Below are 18,986 nucleotides of genomic sequence, written 5' to 3'. Positions count from 1 at the left end.
GGTACCTGCGGCGCCTGTGAGCGGACGCGCTGGGCAGCCGCGTGGGCTCAGACGACGGCGTCGGTCAGCTCGCACAGCAGCTGCACAGCCTCCTCACCGAGGAGGCTCAGAGGACTTGGTGCGTCCACCCGGGGAAGGGAGGCCCGCAGGAGCCGCCTCGCCGCTATGTTTGGCGGTTGCTAGGAGACGCGCGTGGCCACAGCCCCGGGGCGGGGCTCCTCTCCTGGGGGCGGGGCTCCCCGCCTCGTTCGCTGGTCCCAGGCCAGGTGCCCAGACAAGGTCCGGCAGAGAGTTGTATACAAATGCAGAACCAGCTGCCTTTATGCCTTCAGTTATTCGCTTATCCACTCAGTCTTTTTTTTTTTTTTTTGGATGTGGACCATTTTTTAAGTCTTTATTGAATGTTTTACAATATTGCTTTTTATGTTTTGGTTTTTTGTGGGTTTTTTGGCCGTGAGCCATGTGCCGTCATAGCTCCCCGACCAGGGATCGAACCCACACCCCCTGCATTGGAAGGCGAAGTCTTAACCACTGGACCGCCAGGGAAGCCCCCATTCAGTCTTTCAGGAATTCCTGCTCTGAACGTGAGCACCTATTATGCGCCTGAGCCTTACCTGCAGTACAGGGGAGAGGCATTGCCAGCTCCCCACTACAGCTCCATCAGCGGCCCCCTCCCGTTCTTTGATGAAGGCAAAGGAAGCACCGGGCTCTGCAAACTCAGATGACCCAACCCCACCCCACCCCCCATCCTGTCTGGCACAGACTCTCTGCTTCTGTCACTGATGTCTTTCAAATATCATGAGAATTCTTTTTAGTCATCATGAGCCCCAAACTCAGCGATGAGGAAACCGAGGCTTAGAGAGGTGAAGCTATTTGCCTGAGGTCACACAGGTATATGGCAGCACTGGATTGAAAGACAGACTATCTGACGGACACCCTGCCCCCCACCCCCAGATGAGAGACCCCTAGCTGCTGCTCCCGATGTAGAAGACCACAGACCACCAAAGGGGCTGCGGCGGAGGGACACATCGCAGAAGCGACTGCCCGGAGGGGTTGGGGCAGGCTTCACGGGAGAGGTGACAAAAGCCAAACTGTGGGGTCTGCCGGGCGAGGAAAGCAAGGGAAAGCATTCCAGGCAGAGGACACAGCATATGCAAAGGCCAAGCGGAGTGAAAACGTGTGGCAAGTTCAGGGAAGGGATGATGAGGCTGGAGTGGCGCACGGGGGCCCCGGTACCAAGCCCCTGGGCAGTAGTTTGTTCAAGCGAATGGGTGCGGAATCTCCACACACACTTCGCTGTTGCAGAAACTGAGGCTCTGAGATGAGACACAACCTACCCGTGGCCGAAGAGCAAAACTGTGGACGCAAGCACCCTCCCACCCAGTGCCCACCTCCCTAGGCCGTCCCCAGGGGCTGGGGACAGTAGTCCAGTATTCCAGAATACTTCCCACTGACGGGGGCCCTCCGACATTCCTCAGGTTCGATCAGTCTAAAAAACTGAACCTTAAGAACAGCTGTGAGGGGAAGTCTCCAAATGGCAGTGAGGTCCCCTGGGGAGAAGGACTCAAGTTTCACCACTGAGTGCCATGACACCCTGTCCAACAGCCTGCAGACTACCGTCCATAAGCAAGGAAGTACTAAAAAGACACACCCAGGGTTGCAAGGGGAAAAGGCTACTAGGATACACCAGCTCCCAAAAGGCCCCATTAACAAGAGCTGGTCAGTGACACCACCCTCCCTGGGACAGACAGCAGGCCTCCTGCCCGTCAGGTGCCACCTGCTGCCTGAGGCTGGTTTTGCTCCAAAGGGTCCTCGATCACCCTGTTACCAAGGGCAGCAGCCAATCTCCCCAGCATCTCCTGTGGGGCGGCCCTGAACTCAGGCTTGAGAGGTCTTAGACCAAAGAGCCTTGGTCCTGGATGTGCATGAGAATCACCCAGGATCATGTCAAATCTTCAATCCTGAGGCTTCACTCCAGACCTGTGGAATTGATTCTCCAGAGGTGGGGCTTAGGAACCGGTGATAGATTGTATTTTCCAAACACCTCAACAGATTCCCTCCCACCCTCTCTTCTTACAGTGTGATGTCAACACTCTTCACATCCCGTGGTGGGTCTAGTCCCCTCCCCCTTGAACCCCGACAGAACTTTTGGACCACCTCAGCCAACAGAGTAGAGTGGAAGTGACACTCGGTGACATCTGCAGCCAGGTCATACAAATTCCATGTGCTTCTGCCTTGTTCTTTGGGGCGCTCACTCTAGGAACCCAGCTCCATGTTATGAGGAGGCCCAAGCAGCCTCATGGAAAGGCCACGTGTAGACGCTCTGGCCAACAGTCGGCAGGGTTCCCGGCCAACTGCCAGCCTCACTGCCCAAAATGTGAGAGCCAGACCTCAGGGGATTCCAGCCCCCAGCCTTTGAGTCACCTGGCTGACACCATGTGTAGCAGAAACCAGCTGTCCCCATGAAGCCCTCTGCAAATTGCAGATTTATCAGCAAAGTAAGTTACTGCTGTCCTAACCCAGTAAATTTGGGGATTATTCGTTGTGCAATAATAACTAACTGGAACAGAACGCTTGTTTGTTAAAGTCACCTCCACCAAGATCCCATTGCATAGCCAAGATCTGGAACCACTTCCCTGAGGGAGGTAGTGACCAGGTCAAGAGCCAGGGCATCATGGGATGGAATGAAGGCAAAGGTGTGTCACCTGAGACTCAGGCACGACGGGCGGGTCTCCCCTCCCCTCAGCAAAGACGGCTTCAGGGCTGGCAAAGTCAGAATAGGACAGGAGGAAGGACAAAGTCACATTGCAAAGGGTCACCCCGTGGAGCGCAGCCATCTGAGGGCGATCTGTCCCTGCTCCTTCTTCCTCCAGGGCAGTGGAGCGCCAAAGCTCCCACGGCACCCAGAGAGCTTCTGAAGTTACTGCAAGACTCTGGCAGCTGGAAGCATACACCCATCTTCTTCTTGCCATCCCTCTCCTAAGCAAAGCACCCCCGCCACCTTATAACAACTTTACTGAGGTGTATTTTATATCATACGGTGCACCCATTTCAAGTGTATGATTCAATGATTTTTAGTAACTTCACCAAGTGGTGAAATCATCACCATAAATAAGTTTTAGAACATTTTCATCTCCCTAATAAGATCCTTCGTGCACAAGTTTCACCCAAAAGTACTATAATTAATTAAAATTAATCTCTGTTCCCACTCCAAGCTCTAGACAACCATTAATCTACTTTCTGTCTCTAAAGAGGTGCCTTTTTCTGAACATTTCCTATAAACGGAGCCATAAATCCGTTTTGTCTATCCAGCCGTCAGTTCATGGACATTTCGACATTTAGGAAGATGCTGCTGAGGACATTCACATGAGGGTCTCTGTGTGGACAGATGTTCTCGTTTCTCTTGAGTAGAGGCGTCTAGCAGTGGGAGAGCTGGGTCACGTAGTATGCTACACGTATGGATCAGGCTCTATGCTTGTCTTTTACTGACAAACTGTTCTCCAACGTGGCTGCACCATTTCACATTCCCACCAGCAACGTGTGAGGGTTCCTATTTCTCTACATCCTCGAAAACACTTATTGTCCGTCAGTTATTATCGCCATTCTCGTGAGGGCAAAATAGTCTCTCATTGAGGTTCTGCTTTGTATTTCCCTAATACCTAACGGTACTGGGATCTTTTCTCGTGCTTATTGGCCAACCATATATATTCTTTTGGGAAATGTCTGTCCCTGTCTTTCACCCATTTGTCGATTGGGTTGTTTGTCTTCTTCTTATTGAGCTGTTGGAGTTCTTTGTCAGTTCTGAATACAAGGCCCCTACTGGGCATGTGTTTTGTCAAGATTTTCTCCCAGTTGCCTGCTTGTCCCGTCATTTCTTAATGGCGTCTTTATCACTGCGCTTTGAAGTGCAAAAGTTCTGAATTTTGATGAGATCCAATGTATTGATTTTTTTTCTTTTTTTTGGACCACGTGTTTGGTGTTGTATCTAAGAAATCTTTGCCTAACCCAGGCCCATTTTTAATAGAGAGAAGTCAAACTTGGCGTCTGAACACTAAGCAAATCCACTAACCAAGACTCCTAAAAATGTAAAAGCTTTGACACTAAAACTGATGGCTCTCGGAGAATCCCAGACACTCCAGGGGACTGTACAGAATGACACAAGTTTTCTGAAAAACAGTTTGACAACATCAAGAGCTTATAAAATGCCCGCACTCCTTGGCCCTGCAGTAAAGCACCCAGGAAATAGAGCCAACCTTTCACAGTGTTGTTGGAATGGAGAAAAACTGCAAACCACCGCTATGTGCACCTATTGGGACGACAAAGCACCTTCCGGGTCAGTCCTAAGAGGGAGTCTGGACCAGCCTTTGAGAATAACGTTACCCAGGAATGGTAATGATGGCGGAGCCATTTAGGAAGATGGGTGAGGTGCAGAGACAGATCCCAACAGCAGCATTTCAACTTGTTTCTTTATGTCACATTGAAGGAGGTACAAGTGACATCCTGTAAAATTCACCCTTTTAAGTGCTTTGACAGGTGTATACAGTCATGAAACTACCACCCCCATGAAGGTATAGAATGTTTTCACCACCCCCGAAAGTTCTTTCATGCTTAAATGCATGGAAAACATCTGAAAACAAATACATCAAAAGAACCCTGTGTTCTTCTCTTGTTGGCACAAGGGGGGATGGTTTTTTTGCTCTTTAGCATTTTGCTGGGCTGTTTGTAGACACTGTGAACAACATACTATTAGGAATGGCTCAAACAATACTGAGCTGACTTCAGAAAAACCACTTCTCTCCGCTCTCCCCGACGCAGCCACACACCCATCCCCCAGCTCACACAAAAGCGCAGGAGACCTCTGAGTTTGCTCACTTTGAGCCTTAAACAAAAACCTTGTGGGTCCAACCGGGATGATTTCAGAGGCGCCTGGTAACACTGCCCGCAGACAGACAGGCCTGACAGCGCCCCATTATCAACCCGGACTCCCCTGCCCCCAAGGAGCTGCGGGGGGCAGAGGCCAGGCGATGGTTCCACGTCAAGATATTTAAAGTCTTTCTTTTCAATAGTGACTGGCCCAGAAAAGTTCCTGTTCAAAGGATTCCTTCCGCAAAAGCCATCGCCAGCTGCAGCAACGGGGGTAGTCTCCCCTGGGTCACCAGCTCTCAGCTTTAACATGAAATTGAATCAGGTTCATCTGCAGAGCCACAAGAGGGAGGGGATATGGGGATATACGTATATACACGCTGCTTCACTTTGCTGTACAGGAGAAACTAACACAACATTGTAAAGCATTTATACCCCCATAAAGATGTGGGGGGAAAAAAAGTCCAGAGTCAAGTTCCAGCGTCCCGTTTTTTTTTTTTCTTTTTCTTTTTAATTTGGCTGCACTGGGTCTTAGTTGCGGCACACGGGATCTTCGTTGGCGTATGTGGGATCTTCAGTTGCGGCAGGCATGCGGGCTCTAGTTCCCTGACCAGGGATTGGACCTGGGACCCCTGCACTGGGAGTGCAGAGTCTTAGCCACTGGACCACCAGGGAAGTCCCCAGAGTCCTGTTCTAAGTGCAGACAGCAACGTCCCTGGCGGTGGGACTCCCGGCCTAGAAGTTTCTACGGTCCAGCTGGGAGTCCAATCAACCTAACATCTGGAGTCTCGCTGACTCCAGCATCTCTGGGCACAAGGATGCTTGAATCCCAGGGATGCCAGCTACATGCAGTTTTCCTTCTGATGCAGTGTGTCCACATCTATAAAATGACATAATTAGTGCCTACTTAATGCCAGGCCCTGTGCTGGGCATGGGGGTACCAGGTCTCTGGCCTTGTGAAGCTCAGCCCTCGTGGCAGGCCTGCAAACAAGTGGCAATGGGGTACAATGCTGTTTCTTAAAATACAAGTTAAAAAGTACGTCTCACCTGTAGGCAGAGAAAGCACATGGAGAGCCTCATGCCACACTGTGCCCGGCAGCAGCTGCGGGCAGGCAGCTCAGAAGGGGGCTGGAGCTCTTCTCTCAGCGTGCCCGACACCAAGCCCGGCGGACAGACAGGCAAGCGTCCCTCCCGTCATGGCTGATAGTGCATTACAGGGAGACAGACAGACGCACCAGGCAAGAGAGTCTGTTAGGGGCGCAAAGGGCTTGCAATGTCACCGAAGGCCTCACTGAGGGGCTGACGCTGGAGCAAGGGACTTGGAGGTGAGGGGGCGGGCTGTAAACATCTAGGGAAGCAGATGCAAAGGCCCTGGGGTGAGTTAGAAGAACAGAAAGGAGGTCAGTGAGGGAGGTTACGGGGGACACGGGCGCACACTACACTGGGCCTTTAGTCCCTGAGAGAGGGAGATAACAGTGGGTGCTGAGCGAAAGAGGGCGTCTGCTGGCTGTGGAGGACGACATAGGAATTCAAGGGCACTTCCTGGGAGGAGGCTGTTGCAATGATACAGGTGAGAGATGCTGGGGGTTTGGTCCAGGGTAGCAGTGGCGCAGGAAGAGGGGGTCAGATTGGGGGTGAGCTCTGAAGGTGCACGGCCTGACAGACCGGATGTGGCGCGAAAGTGACAGAAGAACCCAAGACGGTAGGGATTTGCCGAGGGAGGCTGGAGGCCCCGCGAACTGAGATGGAGGTGTTGGAGGGGAGGAAGGGAAGGAGTCCAGGACTGAGAACATCTGTATTCCTTTACCCATTGAGAAATACATGAATTACACTGCTGGTAGGAATGAAAATGGTGCAACCACTTTGGAAAATGGCCTGGCAGGCCCTCAAAAGTTAAACATAAAACTACCACACAGAGCTTCCCTGGTGGCACAGTGGTTGGGAGTCCGCCTGCCAATGCAGGAGACACGGGTTCATGCCCCGGTCCGGGAGGATCCCACATGCCGCGGAGCGGCTGGGCCCGTGAGCCATGGCCATTGAGCCTGCGCGTCCAGAGCCTGTGCTCCGCAGCGGGAGAGGCCACAACAGCGAGAGGCCCGCATACCGCAAAAAAAAAAACAAAAAACAAAAAAACTACCACACAACCCAGCAACCTCACCCCTAGGTATATACTCAAGAAAAGTGAAAATATATGAACACACAAAAACTTCTACATGAATGCTTACAGCAGCGTTACTCAGAACAGCCAAAGAGTGGAAACAATCCAAGCGTCCATCGACAGACGAACGGATAAACCAAAGGTGGTCCATCCATGCGATGGAATATTACTCAACAATAAAAAGGAATGAACCGCATGACAGCTACAACCTGGTTGACGCTGGAAAACATTATTGTTAACATTCTCAAAAAGGAGCCAGTCACAAAAGGTTACATATTGTATAATTCTGTTTGATACACAATGTCCATGATAGTCAAATCCATAGAAACAGAAAATAGTGGTTTCCTAGGGCTGGGAGTTGGGAGTGGAGGGTAGGAAACTGGAGCAGTGGGTGGGCTACCTAGTACAAGGGTTTTTGGGGGGGTGGTGGTGAGTGATGAGAATGTTCTAAAAATGAAATTGTGATGCTGGTTATATGCTCTATAAATATACCAGAAACCACTTATTAATATACCTTAAACGGGTGAACTCTGTGGTCTGTAAATGGCAAATAAAGTATGTCTTCCCCCCGCAAAAGAAAAAGAGAAAAGAAACAAACAAAAACATCTCCTTTATCAAAAAGAGAGATGTTACACTGAAAGCCAAACTCCTCCGACCCCTGGAGATAACGACTGAATCCGTTTGTGAATCCCTCCATCTTTTTCTATGCGCTTACATACACATGTCCTCCCAGAAAATATTTAGTACCGTTTCGTGTGGGTTTATCGTTATTGTCGCTTTTTTCTCTCATCCTTTTGTGGTGATTCATCCCGGCTGCTGTACCAATGGGCAAAATGTTGTCTCCAGTTTCTCACTATTATAAACAACGATGCAATGAACATCCTGTACACATGTGTTTTTTCTAAGGCGGAAGCCAAGCATTGGAGTTGATGTAAAATTTTTTGTCAAATTGCTACCACTTTAATAATTTTTTTTTAAATGCACATCCAAAATGGTTGGGGAAAAGCATCTAACTCCTTCCTGGCAGAGGTGAGTGGTGGGCACAGTCTTCAAGAATGAGTAGAAATCTGCCAAATGGACAAAGTGCTTATTCTGGGGTACTGCAGCAGAGGAGACAGAATTTTAGTGCTTTTTCAAATTCCAGGATTTAACACTGAAATTCCTAGAGCTGTACACAGGCCAGATTCTGCCCATCGTATAGCCAAAGGCAGTTGAAGAAATCTGCCTCTTACTCCTGCGAGGCTGGATGAGGGTTCCCAGTGCAGGTATCAGGTTAGGACATCTCTACACCTCTCTTGTCAAAAAAAAAAAAAAAAAAAAAAAAGGAAAAGCAGCCTTACATTCACCTGAGAGGCTGATTTTTCTTTCCTCTTCCAGAGCGGTGTTCTAAGGCACCAGAGGAAGTGTTGGCCAAACAGCTACCTGGTAGCCTAACGCCAGCTCAGAGGTGGAATTCCGGTCGCAGGGCCAATCCACTCCCCAGGCACAAACGGGTGAGAAGATGGAAGGCCACGGCTTTCCTATACCACCACCACCACCACCACCCCCCACCACCACCCCCACCCCCCCGCTTCAACACACACAGAGCTTAGAGAGCAAGGGTCCGGCTCAGATCGGCTTCTATCCAGCGGGATGGCCCTAACGCATCCCCTCACTTCTCGGAGCTGGGTTTTCCTCTGCTCTAGTTACCACGTGAGGCCCTTTGCACCAGCCCTGGTGGAGTGAGAAGCGGGTTTAGGAACCCAGTCGCTGAATTTAAGGGGAGGGGGGCTTCTCCGTACTTACGGGAGTACGGCCCCAGCTAGCTTGCGGGGCTACGCTTGAAAGGTTTTCTGGCGAGAAGGGGTGGAGTGACGCGTGGGCGTGGGACAGACCTGGGGGCCACCGGACCAGGGGGCCACCCTCCAGCCCTCCCCAGCTTCCTATCCCGAGCCCACCCCTTGTCCCCGTCTCGGGCCACACTCTCTGCACAACGCAGCTAGGTGGAGAGCGGGGGAGTTGAAAGCAGACAGACCCGGGAATGGGAGGAAAAGAGGGGATGCCAGGGACGCCCCGGGAGTGATGAGGGGAGAAGAGTGCAGGGGTCACCGAGAGAAGCGAGATCAGGAGGGAGACCAGTCAGTGGTGGCCCCACGGGGGTCTCGGGGCTCCTGGATTCCCTAACCAAGCCCCCTCAGAGCCAACCCGGAGAAAACACAAACGCCCTGCCAGGCCAGCGCAGCTGCTGGACACGGCCCTCGGCGCCGCTCCAACCAGACCGCCACCGCTAAGCCCCTCCTTTCAAGAAACTCTGGGGCCGCCCCTGGAGGTGGCGGGGCGGAGGGACCCGAGGAGCGGCGCTTGGCGGCGATGGAGCCCAGCGGCCCGGGCACGGGGACCGGCGTGGAAGGCGCGGCGGGCGACCCGTACCAGCGACCAGCGCGGCGCACACAGTGGCTGCTGAGCGCCCTGGCGCACCACTACGGGCTGGACCGAGGCGTGGAGAACGAGATCGTGGTGCTGGCCACGGGCCTGGACCAGTATCTACAGGAGGTCTTCCACCACCTGGACTGCCGAGGCGCCGGCCGCCTGCCCCGCGCCGACTTCCGCGCGCTCTGCGCGGTGCTGGGGCTGCGCGCCGAGGAGGCTGCCGCCACCTGGGAGGCTGCCGGGGATACAGCCGCGGGAGACACGAACTCCGGGGATGTGATCGCTGGGGTGGCCACCGATGGGGACGCGGATGCGGAGGAGGAAGCGCGCCTGGCACTGCGCGCCGAGCCGCCTGAGCTCACCTTCCGCCAGTTCCACGCGCGCCTCTGCGGCTACTTTGGCACCCGCGCCGGGCCCCGTCTGCCCCGCGGCGCTCTCAGCGAGCACATCGAGACGCAGATCCGCCTGCGCCGTCCGCGCCGCCGCCGCCGAGCGCCCCATACGCCCGGCTCCGACGGCGGCCCGGACAGCGAACGCCTGGCGCGCTTGGAGGAAGAAAACAGCAGCCTGCGTGAGCTGGTGGAGGACCTGCGGGCCGCGCTGCAGAGCAGTGACGCGCGCTGCCTAGCACTGCAGGTGCACCTGGTCCCGGGGCGGAGGGTGACGACGGAATGGGGCGGGGGGTGGGGGGCATTTGACAGCGGGCTGGCTGCAGAGCCCCTGCTGTGCGGAGGAAGAGGACGGGGGGGGGGGGGGGGTGGCGCCGCGGGGGCGGGTGAAGGGCAGCCCTCCCCACTTCAGCCTACTTGCATCCTGTCCCTAGCCACCCCATTCCACTCCAACACACTCTAGTCCCCTCCCCTACTCACATCACACATTCCAGCCCCCCAAAACTCCAGTCCCTCAGAGAAAACCATTCCGCCAACACACACACACAGCCCATCTCATCCTGCCTCTCTGACCCAGCCGTGGACCCTCGCAGGAAACCTGGTCAGTCTCACACACATACGCCTCCGGAGCTCTCCGCGGTGCCAGGATTCCAGGAGGCCTAGGAGATAAGGTGTGAGGAAGGCCTGTCCGCACCCTTAAGGAGCTAACGAGGTACACAGGCAGCTCGGTGCAGTCACTCAACGAACATTGGAGGGCCTCCCTCGGGGCCAGGCCTGGTGTCCCAATGCTAGATAGTGTCACTGTCGACCAGGCAGGTCTGGCCACTCAGCGCTGCGGGGGCCAGGCACTGAGAGAGGCATGGACCCAGCCCAGGCATCTGCAATTCAGTCAACAAGCACTTGAGCGTTGTGCCCAGCCGTGTGTCAAAGGCCATGGGGGGCTGGGGGTCAGACGAGGACCAGACGGCCTCTGACCCAAGGGACCACAGGCCAGGAGGGAGCTGACGTTCTAGTAGCCCTGCCCGCTCCCCACACAGCCCGGGTTCACAGCCCTGAGGGGTAGAGAGAGGCCAGGGAGTGCGCAGGGGTGCAAGGCGCGGATTTCAGGGGCCACGGCCAGCGGACATCGGAGAAGCCAAGTCGGGGCGGGAAAGTACTGCCATTGTGTGGAGTAAGATCGTCCAGGATCATTAGTTCCCCAAGTATTTGCTGAGCACCTACTGTGTGCCAGGCCTGTTTTAGGCGCCGGATGCCCAGCAGTGAACACGACAGAAGAAAACCGCACCCTCAAGGAGGCGGCTGCCTAGCAGCAGACAGCGAGGAGTGCCGGGAACGCCCATAGAGGGCTCCCCAGTCTAGGGCGTGGAGGAGCACGAGGGAGCGGCGTGCCCTGAGGGCCGGAGGTGGACAGAGAAGAGTGCAGGCGTTTGGGACTCACTGGAACTGTGCAAACAACAGAATATGGGCTTTGTGCCTCACTGGCCCGCATCCATTAAAAGGGAGTGACATGAGCTCCCGCCTCGGTAGAGTTAGGGCGAGGGTTAAATGAGTTCAGGTGGGCCCAGGGCGGCGAGCACGAGCGCGAGAAACGTGCCGGGTTGCTTTGCTCACGCGCCCTGGGCCGGGTGGGGTCTGGCGCGAGGCGCTCACCGCCTGCCCTGCTGCCCTGTTCCGGCAGGTCGGCCTCTGGAAGAGCCAGGCGGGCGCCCAGGAGGCGGCGCACGGCGGGCCCGAGGCGGCGGCGGCGGCGGCGCGGGAGCTGCGGCAGGCGCGGGGCGCGCTGACGGCAGCCGAGGCCCGCGCGGGGCGCCTGCGCCGGGGCCAGGCCGAGGTGCGGCGGCGCGCGGAGGAGGCCCGGCAGGCAGTGCTGCGCAGCCTGGCGCGCGTGCGCGAGCTCGAGGCGCTGGCGCGGCAGGTGCCCGGCCTGCAGCGCTGGGTGCGGCGGCTGGAGGGCGAGCTGCGGCGCTACAGGTGAGCCGGCGGCCCGGGTGCCCCAGATCAGCTCCCGTTCTCCTGCACCTCAGGTGCGCTTTCCTCCCCTCAACTCGTCCCCGTGTTGTTCACGTCTTCAGGTATTCGCCCACCCATCCATCCGTGGGCCTGTCTACCCATAAAGCCCCTCCGTTTGCCTATTCGCTGGGGGTAATACGATAGATTTGTTCTTATTTGTTCTTTGATCCGTGCAATAACAAAGATGATAACAGCTAACACTTACCGAGCACCTAAGGTGTGCCAGGCTCTGAGCTAAGCACTTAACCTGACTAAGCACTTAACCTCACTGAGTCCTCACAGCCACCAGACCTGTGAGGTAGGTACCGTTATGTCCCCATTCTCCAGGTGAGGAAACAGATGCACAGTGATCCCTTGTGCTAGCTCCACCAGGGTAGGAAGCTGGGCTCGGGACCAAGGTTCAAGTCCTGGCAGGGCCTCTGACAGATGTGTGACTTTGGGCAAGTCATGGCCCCCCTCAGAGTCCCTGTTTCCTCTTGGATGGAACAGAGCTTGGGGCCCCTGCCTGCCAGGGAGGCTGTGAAGAGGCAGTGAGGCCCTGCCTGGCTCACTTAGGTGCTCGGTAAACAGAGCTCCCTCCCTTTCAAACCGCAAGGCACCCGGCCTGCCTGCCTTCCACATTTACTGAGCACCAGCTCTGCACAGGGACTATGCCAGCCACAGGGGGTGTCATTCTGAACAAGACATTCCGCAGTCCTCACCCTGAGCAGCACTCGTGAGTGCGTGAGGTCCCCACGTGAGCGTACGTGTGGCAACAGCTGCCTGCCTGCTGTCAGGGAGAGCAGGGCCCTCGGCGTGCCTGCTGCAGGCTCAGCCAGCGCCTGCACACCTGACCGGGGAGTGCAGTGCTGAGGGCGGGACGTTCCCTGGCGAGATGGGCCAGGGAGGGGGAGGGGGGAGAGCGTGCTAGAAAACGGGAACAGTGTGGGCCAAGCGCAGAGGCAGGAGGGGCCTTGGCCCGGTCCAGCAGCTAAAACAGCAGCTGGAGGGGTAGAGCTGGAGAGGCAGGCCGGGGCCAGGCCAACCCCAATGGCTGTGACGAGGTCTTCGGCCTTTCCCCCGAGAGAGCATGAAGCCATGGGAAAGTTCTAGCAAGGGGGCGACAGGAACAGACTTGCACTGCAAAAAAAATCACCCTGACTACAGCTGTGACAAAGAGATGGAAGGAGAGGGGAAGGGCAGAAGACAGTGGGAGCCGGGCAAGAGGCTGCCGTCCGACTTCAGCCCGAAAGGCAGGCGGTCTGGCCCAGACCGGTGGGCAGGGCAGCCAGAAGGGGTGGCTCTGAACCTAGTTCCTCATCCGGGGAACCATGTCCTTGGCTTTTGAGGTGCTCCCAGCGGGGAGACGAGGACGCACCACGGTGGAGAGAGGAGGCCGGCTCTGGGCTAGCCTTCTGCAGCTCCAAATGTTTGGATAGTCACTTCCTGTTTGCATAGCTGATCGGCCAAAGAGCAGGGCCCATTGGCTCGAGGCCCGTATCCCGCCTTGGAACGTTCTCCAGGAGGAGAAATAAAGGGTCTCTTCTTCCTTTTGCTCTAAAGCAATTGTCACAGCATGATTGTAAAAACAGCTCTTTACAGGAGAAAAAGTGGATCCATACTCAACACAGTATTTAATCCTCACAAGGACTGTGCAAGGGAGAGGTTTTATCCCCATCTTACAGGTTGTGGGAAGTGAGGCTCCGAGAAGTTAAGTGACGTACCCAAGGCCACACGGCCAGAAAGTGGAAAAGGAAGGTCTGTCTGCCCCCACAGCCTGTGTTCTTTCTGTCTTTCCACTTTACCTTTTTTGTTGCTGACTCATGGTTACAAGATGGCTGCTGCACCTCCAGGCCTCATGTCTGCTGTCCAGGCATAAGAAGGACCAGTGATATTGGGGGTGGGAAGGATTTTCTTCTAGTGAGCTTTGCCATTCTATTCAGGGAGAGGCTCCCTCACCTTCTCCCGCCAGAACTTGTACCTCCATCAACTTGGCCAGAACTGCGTCACGTGGCTGCCCCTACCTGCAAGAGAGTCTGGTGATATTGATGCCCCAAACAAACCTGAGGCTCCCTTAGGAAGGAAAAAAGGGAGCAGATATTGCAGAGGCTCCAAAGGAGATGCCCAGTGAATGAGGAAACCAAGGACCAGAGAGTGACCTTCACACGGTGATTAGGGGATGGTTGTCACTCGCTTCCCTGTCCCTAAACCTCACCCAGCCCCAGAAGCAAACCTCCTCTGCCCGTCTTCTGTAGGCAGAGCTTGCAGGTTTGTGGGCTGACTTGCCCCCAAAGCTCTCCCTCTTTGGAGAAAGGAAAGGGGAGGGGATAGGACAGTCGAGAACACTAGTCACATAGCCAAGCTTGATGGATGCAGAGCTCAGCTGAGCTTCCCAACCCTAAGTCAGACCTCCTTCCCCTTCTCTGCCACCTCCTCAAGGGCAATCTCAGCAACTCTCTTCCTCATTGCTCAGACTTCTAGTTAGTTCTTTCTCAAACCTGCACCTTCTTTTCCCTCCCACTCAGTCCTTTGCTGTGGGTTCTACCCAGTCCTTTCCCTGTTTCTCAGGCAAACCTCCTCCTGTCACGTCTCTTTGGGGGTGCTGCAACCCCGAGCTTGCCCAGCTCTTCCCGTCGTGATGATGAGTTCCCAGTGTGCTCTGTGGTTGCTGCCCGTGAGCCTAGCGTTAGCAGAAGCCAGGATCCTGGAGGGTCCCCCTGATCTCCAGGGTCATGGAGCTCGCCCTCTGCCTCAACCAGGGCCTGATTCTGGGCTGGTTTCTAAACGCGTTTCCTAGCTCAGTTTCTCACTACACAGGCGGGGAGAAGTTGAGCTCCGCTCCTTAGGATAACATCCCACGGTCAGTCAGCAGGGTTTTCCTCGCCTCTGTCTGCGGATGAGACGGCCCTGGATGGCCCCGGGCTTCCTGCAGCGGCCTCCCTGTCTTCACTCAGCACGCAGGGTCTCCTGCCCCTTCCCCACTTGGGCCTCAGAACCCAAGTCCTGACCCCTCAGGGGCAATTCAGCTCCATCTCCTGTTCCCACACAAGCTGGGCATCTTACCTTTTTGTTTTTGACCTTGACTGGATTATTTTAAATGGTTATATTCTATCCAGCACTTCTGTGTGTCTGTACATAGAAAGAGAGCTTCCCATAGCACCTCAATCCACCATCCTGACCAGGAACCTAAGAGAACAGACAGTAAATATTTAAGCCATTGGAAACGCTCATGTATTCGTTCCACGTTTTCTAAGCACCTTCTATGGACAATGCCCTGTGCGGATACCTGGGTACACAGAACTGGTACAGGCATGCCCACTGCCCTCTGAGGGTCTCCTGGGCCCGAGTGGAACAGGCCATGAACACACATGTTGGGACACAAACATGCTTTGTGCAGAGGGGCCCCAAGAGAGCAACTGCTCCTTTCAGAACCATGGGAGTCCTGGATCAGATACAAGGATTCCACATGTCAACGTGACCTGCAGCCTCCTGGAGCTGGGCAAAGACCCTGGGCTCACCCAGCCAGCCCAGTCTGCGGAGGATTACCCGGTCCACCACAACCTCATCAGCTTCTGCTTCCCACGGCTGGTCTCCTGGGTCCACCTCATCCCAGATGGGAGACTCAGCTCCTCCAAATCGCACAAGAGAGTCCCTCCTCCCGGCACATTTGTGAGCACGGTAACCCTGACAGATGATCCAGAGGGGAAGACGCAGATTACATTGCAATGATGCAAATAGTTTCATCTGGAATACTTGACGTCACGATTTATATAGTGTCATTTAACCTCTGCCCCCATCCATCTAGAGTGTTTCCCTGTCACTTCTCCCAAACTACACCCAAACCCTCTCCACCTTTCTCTCCTCTGTTTTCTCTTTCTTCCTATCAGCCAAGTCTCTCAGATGAGTGCCAGAAAGCCTGACTCAAACTGACTTGCTTAAAAAAGCTGGCTCTCAGTAAAGTTTAAGCATGTCCAGCTTCAGGCATGGCTGGATCCAGGTACTCAAAACAATGTCACCAGGATATGGAAGCTCTGCTTCACTCTCAGGCAAGTTCTCTCCCCTGGTAGCCTCTGGGGCACTTACATCTCGAAAGGTCACCTCTTGTCTGAGCTATCCCACTGGAGTGCCAGGCTGAGCCTCAACGGACAAACCTGGAAACATGTTCATCCCAGAACCCATCAGGGGGCCAGGATGATTAGATGCTCTGATTGACCAAACTTCTAGTCACTTACCCACCAAACATATACAAACCCACAGCCAACCCTGTCAAACTCTGAGACTGAGATCCTCCCAGGAGAATCACTGGAGCACGTATCCCAGGCGTGTTAAATAACACACACCCCTGCCTTTGCTCCTCTCGGGAAGCCACAGCCCAAATCCCCTTTCTTGTCTCGGGAACAGCCCACCTGTGGCAACTGGAGAATCTCTGAGTGGAGGGCCCGGAAGGAAGCCTGCTTAAACGCAGGACAGGCTTGTCTCAGAGTCAGCTCTCCCAGGCTGCTGAATGCTTTGGGGTAGCTGGGGGCACTCTGCACCGTCACCAACCTCGCCTGTCTCAGTGCTTCAGGACCTGCTGGGAGGATGGGCCCAAAGGATCCGGATTACTGGCCTCCTGGCCCAGCCCGTGAGCCCTCCTGGGGAAGCACGATGTCTTGACGTTGTTCGGCCCAGCAGCAGGCCCAGGGCTCCCAGTAAGATGGTGAATGAACAAGTGAACGGACCAACAAGCATATGGATGGATGCAGCCTCAGAAACACCTTGGCAGAAAGGGCATGGGCGTGCGGGAGTCCAGCACCAGGCGAGCCCTGAGTGGTCCAATGGCCTGATCCTGCTTCGAGGGGAACCATCCTCCACCCGGTGACTAGATTCTCTTGAAGCCCCGTGTCTCAGCCCTTTCTCTGCCCTGCCGCCCCTTGCTCTGCGCCACGGAGGAGAAGCTGGGCCTTTAAGACACCTGGGCAGCTGCCTGGGGCCAGCACTGCTGGGCAGGGGCTGGGCTCCAACGCCCAGAAGACAGAAAAGCTAGCTCAGCTGGAGCCGGAGGAGGGGCCGCCTCTGTGGCTTTGTGTCTTGTCTGGGAAGGATGAAAAGGCTGGGATGGATGGGGGGGGAGGGAGGCGTAGGGCAGCTCACTGGGCCTGCCACCATGCTGAGGACACAAAGATGAGGCCTTGGAGGGCCACCTCTTTTCTTCCGCCCCAGTGCAGCAGCCCGGCCTGATGGGGGGTGGGCGCAGAGTCAGTGGTTCAGGAGGGAAGCAGACGGGCGGGGGCCGCCATCTGGAGCTGGGGGGCGGCTGGCTGCGGATTCCTTTATCCTTAGAAGTGAGCGTGTGGGTGGCCGCTAGTGGGAATTGAGGCCTTTGTCCAGGGGACAATACCCCGGGCTCACAAAGGGACACTGCTGGCCCAGCACCTGCTGCAGGCCCACCCGGGCCGTTGAGATGCAGAGGGGGGCTCGGTGGGTGGAGGGCCGAGCTCGGGAGGCCCGGCCCGACCTGGGCTTGAATCCCAGCTCTTCCAGATCTTTACGGTGGGACCTTGAGCGGGCCCCTCCCCCTGTGCCTCAGTTACCTCATCTGTGAAGTGGGGTGGAGCCCTGTTGCCCTGGACATGTGTGTTCAGTGATGTGGGGGCAGGGAGGTGCAGGCTGAGCAGGCAGCTCTGGGCTCTGACCTGCCTCAGTCATTTTTTTTTAAATAAAGTTATTTATTTATTTACTGTTTCTGGCTGCGTTGGGTCTTCGTTGCTGCGTGCGGGCTTTCTCTAGTTGCGGCGAGCGGGGGCTACCCTTTGTTGCGGTGCACGGGCTTCTCATTGCAGTGGCTTCTCTTGTTGCGGAGCATGGGCTCTAGACGCACAGGCTTCAGCAGTTGTGGGACATGGGCTCAGTAGTTGTGGCTTGCGGGCTCTAGAGTGCAGGCTCAGTAGTTGTGGCGCACAGGCCCAGCCGCTCCACGGCATGTGGGATCTTCCCGGACCAGGGCTCAAACCCGTGTCCCCTGCGTTGGCAGGTGGATTCTTAACCACTGTGCCACCAGGGGAGCCCATGTCTCAGTCATTTTTGCTTCTGTGAGCCTCCTTTTCCTCATCTGTAAAATGAGGGTGACAAGAATAATAATGATTATTATATTCACCTCAGAGGGAATTTGAAGATAAAATGCTAATATGTACAAAGCACCTAGAATAACGCTTAGCCTTGAGAAAACTCTCGACGAATGCTGGAGATTATTATTTTATTTATCCCTTATCACAGTACCCCCCATAAATAGTAATGGTAGTGGTCGTTGGTGTTGGTGATATGAACAGAGTCTGGCCCCAGAGAACCCTATGTGTGTGACGACCGCCACAAGGAGTGGACAGTGTCAGCTGAGTGTCAGGGTCCTACCGGAATTGCACAGTGTGGGCAAGCACAGGACCCTGACCCCAGCGTGAGTGACGATGGCTAGGGCATCTCTGGGGGGAATGCCATCATCTGAGCTGGGTGTTGAAGGATGAGTAGGAGTTTTCTGAGGTATCGCAGATTCAGGTTGCCATGAGTGCAAAGGCTTGGAGGTGTGAAGGCCTTGGTGCCTCTTGGGAACAGGAAGACATATTGTGGCTGGCGGGTTTGAGGTGGAAAGTGGCAGGAAAGGAAGCTGGAAGGGCAGGCGAGGACGGCGAAGGGCCCTGAGCACCAGGCTGAGGCACGAGGCCTTCACCCCAGAGAACGAGGGAGACAGAGAAGGGCTTGAAACAGAAGTGAAGTGATCACTTTGAGCTTCAGAGCAACGCTTCAGGCTGCCTGTGAAGGACAAATGGGCAGGAGGGAAGGTGAGAGGCAAGGAGGCTGGTGAGGAGACCATTTCTGGGTCCAGCGCCTGAGAAGGGACGGACCACCAGCCCCACACCTGGAGGCCTTACCTGGAGCTGGGCAGAGCCTCAACCTGCCATTCTCCATTCTAGGTCAGAGCCTTCCTCAAGGACAGCACCTTAGGATTTGCAGGGTGAAACAGGCATTAGAGCCACAGGCAGCAGCGAGGTTGACAAGGGGGACCTACCTCTGGGTGGAGGAGCCAGCAAGGGGTCACCCAGCGCCAGCCGTGGTGTCCTCACCTCGTGCTGGGTTGGGGAGAGCAAACACGAGTGGCTTTCACCCTAGCGTAACAGAGCACTCCGATGTGTCGTGGGCACGTTATG

General features: G+C 55.4%; 2 protein-coding genes and 1 long non-coding RNA gene across 6 annotated transcripts in view; 1 reads left to right on the top strand and 2 right to left on the bottom strand.

Annotated features, from left to right (window-relative positions):
* The window catches only part of CFAP92 (cilia and flagella associated protein 92 (putative)), a 306,152-nt gene extending 289,133 nt beyond the window's left edge, over positions 1-17,019 (bottom strand). The window contains exons 1-3 of the mRNA XM_060308672.1: positions 16,215-17,019; positions 14,872-14,994; positions 13,614-13,832 (exon numbers count right to left, since the gene is read on the bottom strand). The gene's annotated coding sequence lies outside the window, so the exon portion shown is untranslated. The remainder of the gene's footprint in view (positions 1-13,613; positions 13,833-14,871; positions 14,995-16,214) is intronic.
* EFCC1 (EF-hand and coiled-coil domain containing 1) overlaps positions 9,216-18,986 on the top strand; it is a 33,167-nt gene continuing 23,396 nt past the window's right edge. For 2 of the 3 annotated variants that reach the window (XR_009565993.1, XM_060308676.1), the window contains exons 1-2: positions 9,343-10,066; positions 11,498-11,790. Coding sequence is in view for 2 of the 3 variants with exons in the window: in XM_060308676.1 (XP_060164659.1) it covers positions 9,371-10,066; positions 11,498-11,790 (989 nt within the window). In the remaining variant the exon portion in view is untranslated. Of the gene's footprint in view, positions 10,067-11,497; positions 11,791-18,986 lie in introns of all 3 variants that reach the window. The other variant, XM_030849280.3, reaches the window with a different exon arrangement.
* Positions 17,080-18,986, bottom strand: part of LOC115848507 (uncharacterized) — a 41,520-nt gene continuing 39,613 nt past the window's right edge. Inside the window, exon 7 of one of the 2 annotated variants that reach the window (XR_009565994.1) lies at positions 17,080-17,899. This is a non-coding gene — a long non-coding RNA (uncharacterized lncRNA). Of the gene's footprint in view, positions 17,900-18,173; positions 18,779-18,986 lie in introns of those variants that run through there. The other variant, XR_009565995.1, reaches the window with a different exon arrangement.

This window comes from Globicephala melas, chromosome 11 (assembly GCF_963455315.2).
Source record: "Globicephala melas chromosome 11, mGloMel1.2, whole genome shotgun sequence".
Taxonomy (NCBI): domain Eukaryota; kingdom Metazoa; phylum Chordata; class Mammalia; order Artiodactyla; family Delphinidae; genus Globicephala; species Globicephala melas.
This window is presented reverse-complemented; position numbering and strand designations above follow the sequence as displayed.